Source organism: Bos indicus x Bos taurus, chromosome 25 (assembly GCF_003369695.1).
Source record: "Bos indicus x Bos taurus breed Angus x Brahman F1 hybrid chromosome 25, Bos_hybrid_MaternalHap_v2.0, whole genome shotgun sequence".
NCBI classification, from domain to species: Eukaryota; Metazoa; Chordata; class Mammalia; order Artiodactyla; family Bovidae; genus Bos; species Bos indicus x Bos taurus.
This window is the reverse complement of record NC_040100.1, coordinates 9,781,397-9,795,744: the sequence shown is the minus strand read 5'-3', so window position 1 is coordinate 9,795,744 and position 14,348 is coordinate 9,781,397. Positions and strand designations below refer to the sequence as shown.

Below are 14,348 nucleotides of genomic sequence, written 5' to 3'. Positions count from 1 at the left end.
TTCTTTCTAATTAATTACTTTAAGAAATTGATCTTTCTCTTAAGGAGCTGTGATCAAAATTAGGGTGTATTTTACACAGAAACACTAATTACATAATAGTAATAATAGCTATCTTTTGGCCAATAGGCACATGAAGAGATGCTCAACGTTATTATTAGAGATATGCAACTCAAAATCACAATGAGGTACCACCTCACACCAGTCAGAATGGCCATATTTTAAAAATCTGCAAATGATAAATGCTGGAGAGGCTGTGGAGAAAAGAGAACCCTTCTACATTGTTGGTGGGAATAAGTTGGTGCAGCCACTGTGGGGGACAATATAGGGATTCCTTAGAAAACTAAACATAGAACTACCATATGATCCGGCAATTCCATTTCCTGGCATATATCCAGACAAAACTATAATTCAAAAAGATACGAGCACCCCTATGTTCATAGCAGCAGTACTCACAATAGCCAAGACATGGAAACGGTCTAAACGTCCATCGACAGATGAATGGATAAAGAAGACCTAGTACCTCTGTTTGATGGGATGCTGCTCAGACACACAAAAAAAATGAAATAATGCCATTTGCAGCAACATGGATGCAACTAGAGATTGTCACGCCAAGTGAAGTAAGTCATAAAGAGAAAGACAAATACTATATGATATCACCTCCTGTGGAATCTCAAATAGGACACAAGTGAGCCTATCTCTGAAACAGAATCATGGACGTAGAGAACACTCTGGTGGTTGCCAAGGAGGAGGAGGTTGGGGGAGGGATGGAGTGGGAAGCTGGGGTTAGCAGATGTAAGCGTTTATAAATAGAATGGATAAACAGCAAGGTCACACTGTATAGCAAAGAAAAATAAAGTCAATATCCTAAGATAAACCATAGTGGAAAAGAATATTTTAAAAAGAAAATGTGTGTGTGTTATATATATATATATAACTGAATCACTCTGCTGTACAACAGAAATTAACACATTATAAATTGACTATACTTCAATAAAAAATTGTTTTAAAAAGCTATCTTTATCAAATCATTATGTTCTATGCCCAAAACTAATATAATGTTATATATCAATTTTATCTCAATTTAAAAAATAACTACCATAGCTATCTTTGACTTACCAACTTCTTCCCATGGCTGAGTATTGTTTTTAGCGTTTGACATGTGATGAATCATTTAATCCTCAGAAAACCTTTTTAGGTGGACAATCCCTATTTCATGCATAGTAAAACCGAGTCTGCTATCCTACCCATTCCCAATTTCCAAAATCACTAAAATCATTCTTGCATCCTAGCACACCTGGAAAATAAAATAATGGCTGATCACCATTGTTATCACTTGACGTGAATAATTTTGAAAGCTTGACCTTAAAGATAAAGCTCGGTTTGGGAGAAGCAAGTAACAAATTGAACTGGCTTTATGCTCGTCTCACCGCAGGTGAAGCCATTGGAGTGGACTTCCCTGTGAAAGTTCCCTACCGGAAGATCACCTTCAACCCTGGCTGCGTGGTGATCGACGGCATGCCCCCGGGGGTGGTCTTCAAAGCCCCCGGCTACCTAGAAATCAGCTCCATGAGAAGAATCCTGGATGCCGCAGACTTGATCAAATTCACAGTCATCAGGTACATGAGGGTTCCCTGCCAGGTCAGGAGAATGAGCTGCAGATCTAACTTCCTCAAGGTGGACAAGTCGGGGGGGCACCAGGATTCTTACCCCAGAAGGTGGGCGGTGGGTCCCAGCGGTCAAGTCAGTCAAGTGCTGTGTGATACTGCCCCTCATACTCAGCTCATGGTGTTCCTTTAAAAAAAAACATTTATTTTAATTTATTTATTTGACTGCTCTGGGTCTTAGTTGCGGCATGCGGGATCCTCATTGCAGCAGGCGGGAACTCTTAGTTTCAGCATACGGGCTCTACTTCCCTGACTAGGACTCAAACCCTGGCCCCCTGCATTGGGAGCTCAAACTCTTAACCACTGGACCACCAGGGAAGTCCCAGTTCATCGGCTTCTGCTTCTGGGAGCTGTGTGTTTTAGCGCCCATTTCTTGGTAATCGTTGGGCAACCAGTCTTACTTTAGCCCGTAGCTGATGTCACAAAAGTTTGTCAAATAGAACTAAATGGACAAGACAGGAAAAGTGCCCTTTGTTGCACTCACCAATGTCTCTTTTTCTCTTCAGACCACTTCCAGGTCTTGAGCTCAGCAATGGTGAGTATTCCGGGGGAGAGAAGATGGTTCCAGCCCTCGATGTGAGGTGTGAGCTGTCTTCGGGGCACTCACCATGGGGTCCTTCCTTCCTGAGCCTTGAGTCTCAGAGCAAAGCATGCCACTTTTTACTTATTTATTTAGCTGCTCTGGTTCTTAGCTGTGGCATGCAGGATCTTTAGTTACAGCACGTGGGACCTAGTTCCCCGACCAGGGATCGAACTCGGGGCCCTCTGCATTGGGAGCTTGGAATCCTAGCCATTGGACCACCAGCAACAAGTCCCAAAACATGTCGCTCTCTATGTTCATTTTTTCTGCTTCTTATAAAGCGCTTTAATTCTGTTGCTTGTGTTTTCTTAGCCAGGCCATTTTTTTCTCATATTAGTTTGGTGGAGCTTGCTCTGTGTGATAGCACACCACACTCTTATTCAAGAGTCCTTTATGGTGGAGGAAGGTGCTCATAATACTGAACTATTGCTGCTCCACCTTAGTTGGTAAATAGTACCTGCCTGGCCACCGCAGCCCCGCCTCCAGAATCTCTAACCACTGACCTCCCCACGGTTCAGAACCAGCAGGGCTCCTGCCTGGCACAGCAGGGCTCCCAGAACCCGCTCCAGCCAGTGCCGAGGCTGACTTCTGTTCTGATGGAGCGATGTTCCAGCCTTTCTGCTTGTTAAATTTCACTTTAATTTAAAACTTTTTTTTTTTTGGCCACACCACTCGGTATGTGGGATCTTAGTTCCCCAGTCAGGGATCGAACCCACGCCTCATGCAATAGAGGCTCATCTTAAGCACTAGACCACTGGGGAAGTCCAGATATTTTTCACGTCTCCCCTAGAATCCTTGCAAGCAAGTCAGAATCCTGTTGGATATTAAAGCAGACAATGTAACTGTCAAAGACCTGCTGTATAGCACAGGGAATTATACCCATCTTGCATTAACCTATAATGGAAAAGAGTCTAAAAAAGAACATATGTATATAATACCTGAAACTAACACAACAGCATTGTAAGTCAACTCTGTTTCAATGTAAATTTTAAAAAATAAGGTGTCTCTAGAAAGAAAAAAAAAAGCAGAAAATGCAGAGATGGTTCCAAAAGTTTGAATCACTAGAGAACCTCCTCACTTAAATTTTGGAAGCTCTGAACTTCCTTGGAAATCCAGTGATTTAAATTTCACCTCCAGGGCCGGGGGTGCAGGTTCGATCCCTAGTCAGGGAGCTAAGATATCCCACATGCCTCAGGGCCAAAAAAGTCAAAACCTAAAACAGAAGTAATCTTGTAACAAATTCAATAAAGACTTTAAAAATGGTCCATCTCAAAAAAAAAATTTTTTTTTTAATTTTTGGAAGCAAAACTCTTCTCTTGAAATGCACAGTTATTATTCCTAAATTCATCTGGTTGCTAAATAGCTTTGTACCTTTTTAAGAGCTTTATTGTGGCATAATTTACATACCATAACATTCACTTGTGCAAACTGTACACAGTCTAGTGATTTTTCTCAGTAAAGTTACAGAGTTGTGCAACTGTCACCATAATCTAATCTTAGAACATTTCCATCATCCCCCAAAGATTCCTCCTGCCCATTTCTAGTCATTTCCCATCCCCACCCCCAGTCTCAGGCAACTACTGAACTGACTGTCTCTGTCTGCATTTCCTTAAAGTGAATTTTCATACCCGTGTTCTCTTGAAGCAAAGCTCACGTACATTGTGGCCCATTTCTTTACACTGAAACCATGTAAGTTCTGTGAGGGTCTGTGGCTGTCCCCAGTGTCTTTTGGGACTCATAGCAGGTAAATCATATGCCTTCTGTGCTCATCCCCTTCTCTGTTATTTCAAAATTCTCTTGAAAAGCCATTGAAAAAAAATTATGTCCAACTCTTTGGACTGTAGCCCACTAGGCTCCTCTGTCTGTGGGATTTTTCAGGCAAGAATGCTGGAGTAGGCTGCCATTTCCTCCTCCAGGGGATCTTCCCGACCCAGGGATCGAACTTGAGTCTTCTGTGTCTCCTGCATTGCAAGCAGATTCTTTACCTGCTGAATCATCAGGGAAGCCCGATATGTTAAAATGCAGATACAATCTCAAATCATTCTCATTTAAACCAGGTGGAACAAACATAGCCACTTACTGACCCTCACCAAAGACGTCTTTCACTTGACTCATCAACCTTTTAAAAAAGGGAATCAGTGGCTGATACGGAAAAACCAGGGGCTTTTTCATAAAAATTCATTTCCAGGTTTTCTTTAGAAATCTGAAGATCCAGCCAGCGTGGGGCCACGCTCCCTTGGCAATAGTTTGCTGGCCCTGAGTGTCCCCAGCCCCACCCCCCACCTCTGCAGAGCTGGGTTACTCTCCAGTTAACCCACGCCCCCCAGCCACCTTATCCCCTGCATTTGTCATCATGCTTTTGCTGATGTTTTTCTAACAGTCAAGAGAAAAGTGAACTCTTTCTTGTCTCCATGTCTCTATCAAAAGTGGGAAAAAGGAAGATAGATCAAGAGGGCCGTGTATTTCAAGAAAAGTGGGAGAGAGCTTATTTCTTCGTGGAAGTGCAGAATATCCCTACCTGTTTAATATGCAAACAGAGCATGTCGGTATCCAAAGAATATAACCTGAGACGCCATTATCAAACCAACCACAGCAAGCACTATGACCAGTACACCGAGAAGATGCGTGATGAGAAGCTCCAGGAGCTAAAGGAAGGACTCAGAAAGTATCTCTTAGGGTCATCAGACACCGTGTGTCCCGAGCAAAAACAAGTGTTTGCCAAGGTGAATCCAAGGGAAAATGCTGCCGTCCAGCCCGTGGAAGACGTGGCTGGGAACCTGTGGGAGAAGTTACGTGAAAAAATCAGATCTTTTGTGGCTTATTCCATTGCCATCGACGAGATCACAGATATAAACAACACCACCCAGTTGGCCATCTTCATCCGGGGAGTTGATGAGAATTTTGATGTGTCAGAAGAACTTTTAGATACGGTGCCCATGACAGGTACGAAGTCTGGAAACGAGATCTTTTTGCGTGTTGAGAAAAGTCTGAAAAAGTTTAATATCGACTGGTCGAAACTAGTCAGCGTGGCCTCCACCGGCACCCCTGCCATGGTAGACGCCAACGATGGGCTGGTCACAAAACTCAAGTCCAAGGTGGCGATGGTGTGCAAGGGCTCCGATCTGAAGTCCGTGTGCTGCATAATCCACCCGGAATCACTCTGTGCTCAGAAGTTAAAGATGGACCACATCATGAGTGTGGTAGTTAACGCCGTGAACTGGATCTGCTCCCGCGGACTGAACCACAGCGAGTTCACCACTTTGCTCTATGAGCTGGACTGCCAATACGGCAGCCTTCTGTACTATACGGAGATTAAGTGGCTCAGCCGTGGGCTGGTGCTGAAGAGGTTCTTTGAATCCTTGGAAGAGATTGACTCCTTCATGTCCTCCAGAGGCAAGCCCCTGCCTCAGCTGAGCTCTCAAGATTGGATCAAAGACTTGGCCTTCCTGGTGGACATGACCATGCACCTGAACACGTTAAACATCTCCCTGCAAGGGCATTCCCAAATTGTGACGCAGATGTACGACTTGATTCGGGCCTTCTTGGCCAAACTGTGCCTCTGGGAGACTCATCTGGCCAGGAATAACCTGGCCCACTTTCCCACCCTGAAATCAGTTTCCAGGAACGAAAGCGACGGCCTGAACTACATTCCCAAAATCGTGGAGCTGAAGACGGAGTTCCAGAAAAGGCTGTCCGACTTCAAACTCTACGAAAGTGAACTGACCCTGTTCAGCTCCCCTTTCTCCATGAAGATCGAGAGCGTCCAGGAAGCCCTGCAGATGGAGGTGATTGATCTGCAGTGCAACACGGTCCTGAAAACCAAATACGACAAGGTTGGAATACCGGAATTCTATAAACACCTCTGGGGCAGTTACCCCAAGTACAAGATCCACTGTGCCAAGATCCTGTCCATGTTTGGGAGCACCTACATTTGTGAACAGCTCTTTTCCATTATGAAACTGAGTAAAACTGAGTACTGCTCCCAGCTGAAGGACTCCCAGTGGGATTCCGTACTCCACATCTCGACGTGACAGAAACACATTCCCGCATGGTCCCAGGGGCTGGAAGCCTAGAATCCTCTAGGTCTGAGGGGTTTTGAGACGAAAACATGTTATTAAATATTTCTGTTTTTTTTTTTCCCAGTTTGACTCGAAAATATCATTTGCAGTTAGCATACCTGTTTGTATGACATTTTGTGCTTCCCCATAGCCCAGTAAAAAAAAAAAAAAATCAAGAAAGTTTTATTGTATTTCTAGTAGTTGACTCTTCTTACGCCTGGCCTGTTTCACTCACTCACATGCTGGCTTGACCCCTGCGGGCACTGGGACTGCATCCTGAAGTTTAAATCGGGGAGAGAGATGGGGTTATACATACACACACATCTACCTCCCTGTCATCTGCATGGTATTCCATGTGATTTCATATGTTTGCAAATTGAAGGAGAATCAGAAACGTGTTCACATACTGTGGTGTCTCTGCCTTCCCAAGAAACCGGAAATTTGGGACTTAAAACAGAAACTCCTTTGTAAAGCAACTATCATTGTTGTCTAGCGGTTGGGTCCTGTCCGACTCTTTCCCTACCCCACGGTCTATAGCCCACCAGGCTCCTCCATCCATGAGATTTCCCAGGCAAGAATACTGGAATGAGTTGCAATTTCCTTCTCCTGGGGATCTTCCCAACTCAGGGATCAAACCCACATCTCCTGCCATGGCAGGCGGGTTCTTTACCACTGAGCCACCTGTGAACCCCAAAGCAACTATACTTCAATAAAAATTAGTAAAAACAAAAGCAGATGATGATGAAAAGCAAAATACAATAGAAAATCCAAAAATAAATAACATAGGCTTTCAAAGACTAAGTTGAAGTTTGGAGGCTTTTTTTAAACCTTTATTTGAAAGAATTTCAAATGCATAGAAAAGTTAAAGAAATAAAAAGTGCATGAAGAACAGTTAATTCCCTTTTGACAGATTTTCATACTGTTTTATCATTTGTTTGTTCTCTTCCCCCATCCCTCTCTCTCTTTCTCGTGTGCGTGTGTGCATGTGTGTGTACACTTCCTGTGTGTATAAGTGTCTTGTTTATCATTATCTGTATATGTGGATAAACATATGTACATAGTTCTTTTCTGAACTGTTTGAGAGGAAGTTACACCTTATTTATCTCTAAATACTTTTGGGAGTATTTTTAAGGAGAAGAATATTCTTGGCCATAACCATGATTTAGTTACCAATTCCAGTAAATTGAACACTGATGCAATATTTTTATCTAGTTTAGCAATCATACTCCAATTCATCAGCTGACCAAATCACTTTTCCTTTGGGGCATTTTTCCCTTGGAGGGTTGTCATATAGATGCGCCTGAAACTAACACAACATTGTGAATTAACTATACTTCAATTTTTAACAAATCATCCTAAGCAACAAAAATTTATTAACTCAAAAAAAATATATATAGATACAGATCAATGCAAAGAAATAGAGCAAAACAATGGAATGGGAAAGACTAGAGATCTTTTCAAGAAAATTAGAGATACCAAGGGAATATTTCATGCAAAGCTGAGCACAATAAAGAACAGAAATGGTATGGACCTAACAGAAGCAGAAGATATTAAGAAGAGGTGGCAAGAATACACAGAAGAACTATACAAAAAAGATCTTCACAACCCAGATAATCACGATGGTGTGATCACTCACCTAGAGCCAGACATCCTGGAATGTGAAGTCAAGAGGGCCTTAGGAAGCATCACTACAAACAAAGCTAGTGGAGGTGATGGAATTCCAGTGGAGCTATTTCGAATCCTGAAAGATGATGCTGTGAAAGTGCTGCACTCAATATGCCAGCAAATTTGGAAAACTCCACAGTGGCCACAGGACTGGAAAAGGTCAGTTTTCATTCCAGTCCCAAAGGAAGGCAATGCCAAAGAATGCTCAAACTACCGCACAATTGCACTCATCTCACAAGCTAGTAAAGTAATGCTCAAAATTCTCCAAGCCAGGCTTCAGCAATAGGTGAACCATGAACTTCCAGATATTCAAGCTGGATTTAGAAAAGGCAGAGGAACCAGAGATCAAATTGCCAACATCTGTTGGATCATGGAAAAAGTAAGAGAGTTCCAGAGAAACATCTACTTCTGCTTTATTGACTATGCCAAAGCCTTTGACTATGTGGATCACAACAAACTGTGGAAAATTCTTAAAGAGATCGGAATAGCAGACCACCTGACCTGCCCTCTGAGAAATCTGCGTGCAAGTCAAGAAGCAATAGTTAGAACTGGATATGGAACAACAGACTGGTTCCAAATCAGGTAAGGAGTACATCAAGGCTGTATATTGTCACCCTGCTTATTTAACTTATATGCAGAGTCTATCATGAGAAATGCTGGACTGGATGAAGCACAAGCTGGAATCAAAATTGCCGGGAGAAATATCAATAACCTCAGATATGCAGATGACACCACCCTTATGGCAGAAAGAAAAGAAGAACTAAAGAGCCTCGTGAAAGTGAAAGAGACGAGTGAAAAAGTTGGCTTAAAGCTCAACATTCAGAAAACTAAGATTATGGCATCTGGTCCCATCACTTCATGGCAAATAGATGGGGAAACAGTGGAAACAGTGACAGACTTTATTTTGGGGGGGCTCCAAAATCACTGCAGATGGTGACTGCAGCCATGAAATTAAAAGACACTACTCCTTGGAAGAAAAGTTATGAGCAACCTAGACAGCATATTAAAAAGCAGAGACATTACTTTGCCAACAAAGGTCCACCTAGTCAAAGCTATGGTTTTTCCAGTAGTCAGGTATGGATGTGAGAGTTGGACTATAAAGAAAGCTGAGGGCCAAAGAATTGATGCTTTTGAACTGTGGTGTTGGAGAAGACTCTTGAGAGTCCCTTGGACTGCAAGAAGATCCAACCAATCCATTCTAAAGGAGATCATTCCTGAATATTCATTGGAAGGACTGATGCTGAAGTGGAAACTCCAATACTTTGGCCACCTGATGTGAAGAACTGACTCATTTGAAAAGAGCCTGATGCTGGGAAAGATTAAAGGCAGGAGGAGAAGGGAACGACGGAGGATGAGATGGTTGGATGGCATCACCAACTCAATGGATGTGAGTTTGAGGAAACTCTGGGAGTTGGTGATGGACAGGGAGGCCTGGCATGTTGCAGTTCATGGGGTCGCAGAGTTGGACACGACTGAGCGACTGAACTGAACTGAACAGGTATAAAGGTATAAAGTTAGAGATATGCGTTCTTAGTATCTATTAGTTGCTGGAATTAGTGACCCGAAATTGTGAATACTTTCCAGATTTGGCGGAATTAACCTGATTAGGGTACAATAATGTAGGGAAAGGCTTTGATACAAATTAAAGGAAGCTGATGGGAGAAGAGACCAGCCTCCAACTGGTCACCCTGTGTAGAGGACCCAGCCCCAGGTGGGGCCTGGATGGATGTCCTCAGACACAGGAATGACCCACGCTGGGCAGTTCCTGTCTTTATGAGGCTGACTGCAGGTCTGGCTGGGTCCAGCTGGGTCTGAGGCTCACTTCCTGGGAAGTGAGTCCGGTCACTTTCGGACTAGTTCACGGCAGAAGTCTTGGGAGGCCGGCTGCTGGTGTACCAGAGCAGAAGCTGACTCAGTATAAGAGGCGCGGTCCTGCAAACCCTGCCGGGAAACACCAGCCCCCAGGTTTTCAGTCAGTCAGCTGGGGCTCAGAATGATTAAATGGCCTGCCTGAGGCCACATAGCCAGGAAAGGATTCAGTCCTGGGTCCGCATGACTCCGAAGTCCATGTTCTTCTTCCTTTTCTAAGCAGCCACCACGCTTCTGTGAAGACCTGGGAGGCGTCTGTCTTAGAGCCCCGCTCATCACTGTCAACTGTGGCTCCCTGCTGGTTAGCACACTGAGTATTAGGGAGGGGACCATAGAGTTCAGCCAGGGCTGCCTTCTGTTGGCTGGGCTATTCATGGGGCTGCTTTGCTTTGATTCAACTCCCAGGGTCCCCAGGTTCCTTCTTGACCTGTAGAGTGTCCTGGGACCAGGTGGCTTGACCAACACAGTCACTTGTATGACTGAGCCAAGACTGGAAGAAACTAACTTCTCCCTTAAGCGACCAGCCTTGTCCAGCCTCACTCATATACTGCTTCCCACACAGGAACAGAAGCTCTCCATGCCTCCCACAGCCTTGGGGACAAGCTATGTCTTCTATCAGTCAGCTTAGTTCAGTTCAGTCGCTGATTTGTGTCTGACTTTTTGTGATCCTGTGGACTGCAGCATGCCAGGCTTCCCTGTCCATCACCAACTCCCAGAGCTTGCTCAAACTCCTGTCCATCGAGTCGGTGATGCCATCCAACCATCTCATCCTCTGTCGTCCCCTTCTCCTCCTGCCTTCAATCTTTCCCGGCATGAGGGTCTTTTCCAATGAGTCAGTTCTCTGCATCAGGTGGCCAAAGTATTGGAGCTTCAGCCTCAGCATCAGTCCTTCCAATGAATATTCAGGACTGATTTCCTTTAGGATGGACTGGTTGGATCTCCTTGCAGTCCAAGGGACTCTCAAGAGTCTTCTCCAACACCACAGTTGAAAAGCATCAATTCTTCATGGTCCAACTCTGTTTTTTATAAGATTTGCAATTCTAGTTTGCCCCGTAGTGTCTTTGCATCTGCAGAAGGACCCATTAGCAAAGACGTGAAGGCTCTGGGCCGACTGCAGTGTTGGAATGGGTGGTAACAATTGCTTTCTGGTACAACTCCCTAACTAGGCAGGCTCTTTGAATAACCAGCGGCACCCTGTCTCCATAGCCAAATACAATTCTCTGTGTGTTTGATAAGCTATTATCCTTCACTGAATATTCACAACTCTTAAATTAGCCAAGACCCCCACTGTTTCTCAGGGAGAGAAAACTGGGTGAACTTTCAAATTTCTGTGCCCCTTCTGTGCCTTAGCAATGGCCCCAGGACGGCTATTGTCAGTTAAATCTGGAATGCAAGATCAATTATATTCTCCTATTTATATTTTCCAGTTTAAAAAATATTTCTTCAATTTATTTAAACTAAAATAAATAACCAATTCACCCATTTCTTCCACCTTGCCACCTCTCACCTCTTACAGCCATCAGCCTGTTTTCTATATGTTGTTTTTTGTCTTTTAGGTTCCACATATAAGAGAGAGAATATAGTATTTGTCTTTCTCTGCCTGACTTCACTTAGCATAGTAAATAGTAGTAAATAGTAAATGTCGCTCAGTCATGTCCGACTCTTTGCAACCCCATGGACTGTAGCCTACCAGGTTCCTCCGTCCATGGGATTTTCCAGGCAAGAATACTGGAGTGGGTTGCCATTTCCTTCTCCAGGAGATCTTCCCAACCCAGGGATCGAACCCAGGTCTCCCGATTTGTAGGCAGACGCTTTACTGTCTGAGCTACGGGGGAAGTCACTTAGCATAGTGCCCTCAAATTCATTTTGTTGCAAGTGGTAAGATTTTATTATTTTTTATGGCTGAATAATATTCCATTTTATATTTATGCCACAATTTCTTTATCTGGTCATCCACTGATGGCCACGTAGGTTGTTTCTATATCTTGGCTATTGTAAATGATGCTGCAGTGAACTTAGAGGTGCAGTTATCTTTTGAATTAGTGTTTTCATTTTCTTCATATAATACTCAGATTCTGATGGAATTCCTGGATCATATGGTAGTTCTATTTTTAATTTTTTTTTTTTTTGAGAAATGAACATGGTGAGAGCACACATCATTTTCTTGTTTCTGATCCTAGAGGAAAAGCTTTTGGCTTTTCACCATTGACTTTTCACCATTGACTTTTCACCATTGACTTTTCACCATTGACTTTGATGTTAGCTATGTACTCCATATACGTGGCTTTTACTATGTTGAGGTGTGTTCCCTCCATACCTGCTATGTTGAGTATTTTTATCATAAATGGATGTTGAATCTTGTCAAATGCTTCTTCTGCATCTATTGAGATGATCATATGATTTTTAGCCTTCATGTTTTTAACATGGTGAATCATTGACTGATTATTGAGCCATCATTGCATCCCTGGAATAAATCCCACTTGATCATGCGGTGTGATCAAAGGTGTTGTTGAATTCTGTTTGCTAATATTCTTTGAAGAATTTTGTATCTAGGGTAGTCAGAGATATTGGCCTGTAATTTTCTTGTTTTGTGGCATCCTTTGTCAGGGTGACGGTGGCCTTGTAAAATACATTTGAAAGAGTTCCCCTCTCACTAATTTTTTGGAAGAGTTTGATAAAGATTGATCTTATAGTAACTGTTCTTTGAATGTTTGGTAGAATTCACCAGTGAAGCCATCTGGTCCTGGACTTTTGTTTGTTGAGAGATTTTTTGTTTGTTTTGCTGATTCAAACTCCTAATCTTCTTGCTAGCAATTGGTCTGTTTCATTTGAGATTTTCATTTGAGATTTTCTATTTCATCATGATTCAAGCTTTGTAGATTGTATGTTTCTAGCCATTTATCCATTTCTTCTTCCAGTTTATCCATTCCATCTAGTTTGGCATATAATTGTCCGTAGTAGCCCCTTCTGATCCTTTATATTCTGTGGTATCAGCTGTAATATCTCCTCTTTTATTTCTGATTTGAGTCCTCTGTCTTTTTCTCTTGCTGAATCTAGCTAAAAGTTTGTCAATTTTGTTTATATTTTCTAAGAACCAGTTCTTAGTTTCATTGATCTTTTCTATTGTCTTTTCTGTCTTTATTTCATTTATTTGTGCTCTAATTTTTGTTTCTTCCTTCTTTCTACTAACTTTGGGCTTCATTTGTTCTTTTTACTTCTAGTTCCTTGGGGTGTACAGTTAGGTTGTTTGAGACTTTTCTTGTTTCTTGAGGTAAGCATTTATTGCTAAGAACTTCCCTCTCAGAACTGCTTTTACTGCATTTCATAAATTTTGGTATGTTTCACTTCCGTTTTCATTTCTCGCAAGGTGTTTTTGTTTCTCTTTTGATTTTTTTCTTTGACTCATTGGTCATTTGTAACTTGTTTAATCTCCACATTTGTGAGTCCTCCAGTTTTCTTCATGTAATTAATTTCTAGTTTCATACCACCATGACTGAAAAAAATGTTTAATATGACTTCAGTCCTCTTATATTTGTTAAAATTTGTTTTACAGTCCAATATATGATTTATCTTGGAAAACATTTACTGATTTTCTGGGCAGATGACCTGTCCATTAATGTAAACAGAGTATTAAAGTCCCTTCCTTTTATTGTATTGTTGTCTGTTTCTCCCTTTGAAAGTGAAAGTGGAAAGTGAAGATGAAAATTGAAGTCCCTCAGTCGTGTTAGACTCTTTGCGACCCATGGCCTGTAGCCCACCAGGCTTCTTGGTCCCTGGGATTTTCCAGGGAAGAATACTGGAGTGGGTTACCATTTCCTTCTCCAGGAGATCTTCCCGACCCAGGGATTGAACCTGGGTCTCCTGCATTGTAGGCAGACACTTTACCGTCTGAGCCACCAGAGAACACCCTTTAGCTCTGTTAATATTTGCTTTGTATATGTTAGTGCTCCTATGTTGGGTGCATAAATATTTACAAATGTTATGTCCTCTTATTGGATTGACCCCTTCATTGTTATGGAATGCCTTTGTCTCTTATTACAGTCTTTGTTACAAAGCCTATTTTCTCTAAGTATAGCTACTCCAGCCATCTTTTAAGTGTCTATTTGCATGAATGTCTTTTTCCATTTCTTCCCTTTCAGTTTATGGTATATCTTTACATCTAATGTGTGTCTCCCTAAACCTAAATTACAGGTTTTTTTGGCATTCAAAGTGTACACACAAGGTCAACTACAGCCCTGACCCCCACCCCCACCACCCCGCCCCACCCCAGCTATGCACTGTGTCCATTCTTCTTCAGGACTCTTCTGCAGTGAGGCCAAAGTTCAAGCAGGCGGTCTGTCCAGGCTAGCGCTTCCTCTTGCACTTGGCCTTGTGCAAACTTGGTCTTGGCCAAGGCCAGAAAAGTATGCAGCCGGACCTCAGTTCTTGCAACTTCCCCAACAGAGCTCACAGCCTCCAGTCCTAAGTCTAGAAATATCAAGGGTGTTGCCCGCGGCGCAACTTTTCAAAGCA

General features: G+C 42.7%; 1 protein-coding gene across 4 annotated transcripts in view; it reads left to right on the top strand.

The window, feature by feature from the left end:
* LOC113883238 (general transcription factor II-I repeat domain-containing protein 2) overlaps nt 1-6,493 on the top strand; it is a 46,816-nt gene extending 40,323 nt beyond the window's left edge. For all 4 annotated transcript variants that reach the window (XM_027526780.1, XM_027526784.1, XM_027526783.1 and 1 more), the window contains 3 exons: nt 1,433-1,616; nt 2,171-2,199; nt 4,672-6,493. In XM_027526780.1, the coding sequence (XP_027382581.1) occupies nt 1,433-1,616; nt 2,171-2,199; nt 4,672-6,275 (1,817 nt within the window). In that variant the 3' untranslated portion in view covers nt 6,276-6,493. The remainder of the gene's footprint in view (nt 1-1,432; nt 1,617-2,170; nt 2,200-4,671) is intronic.
* Nucleotides 6,494-14,348: the final 7,855 nt, after the last annotated feature.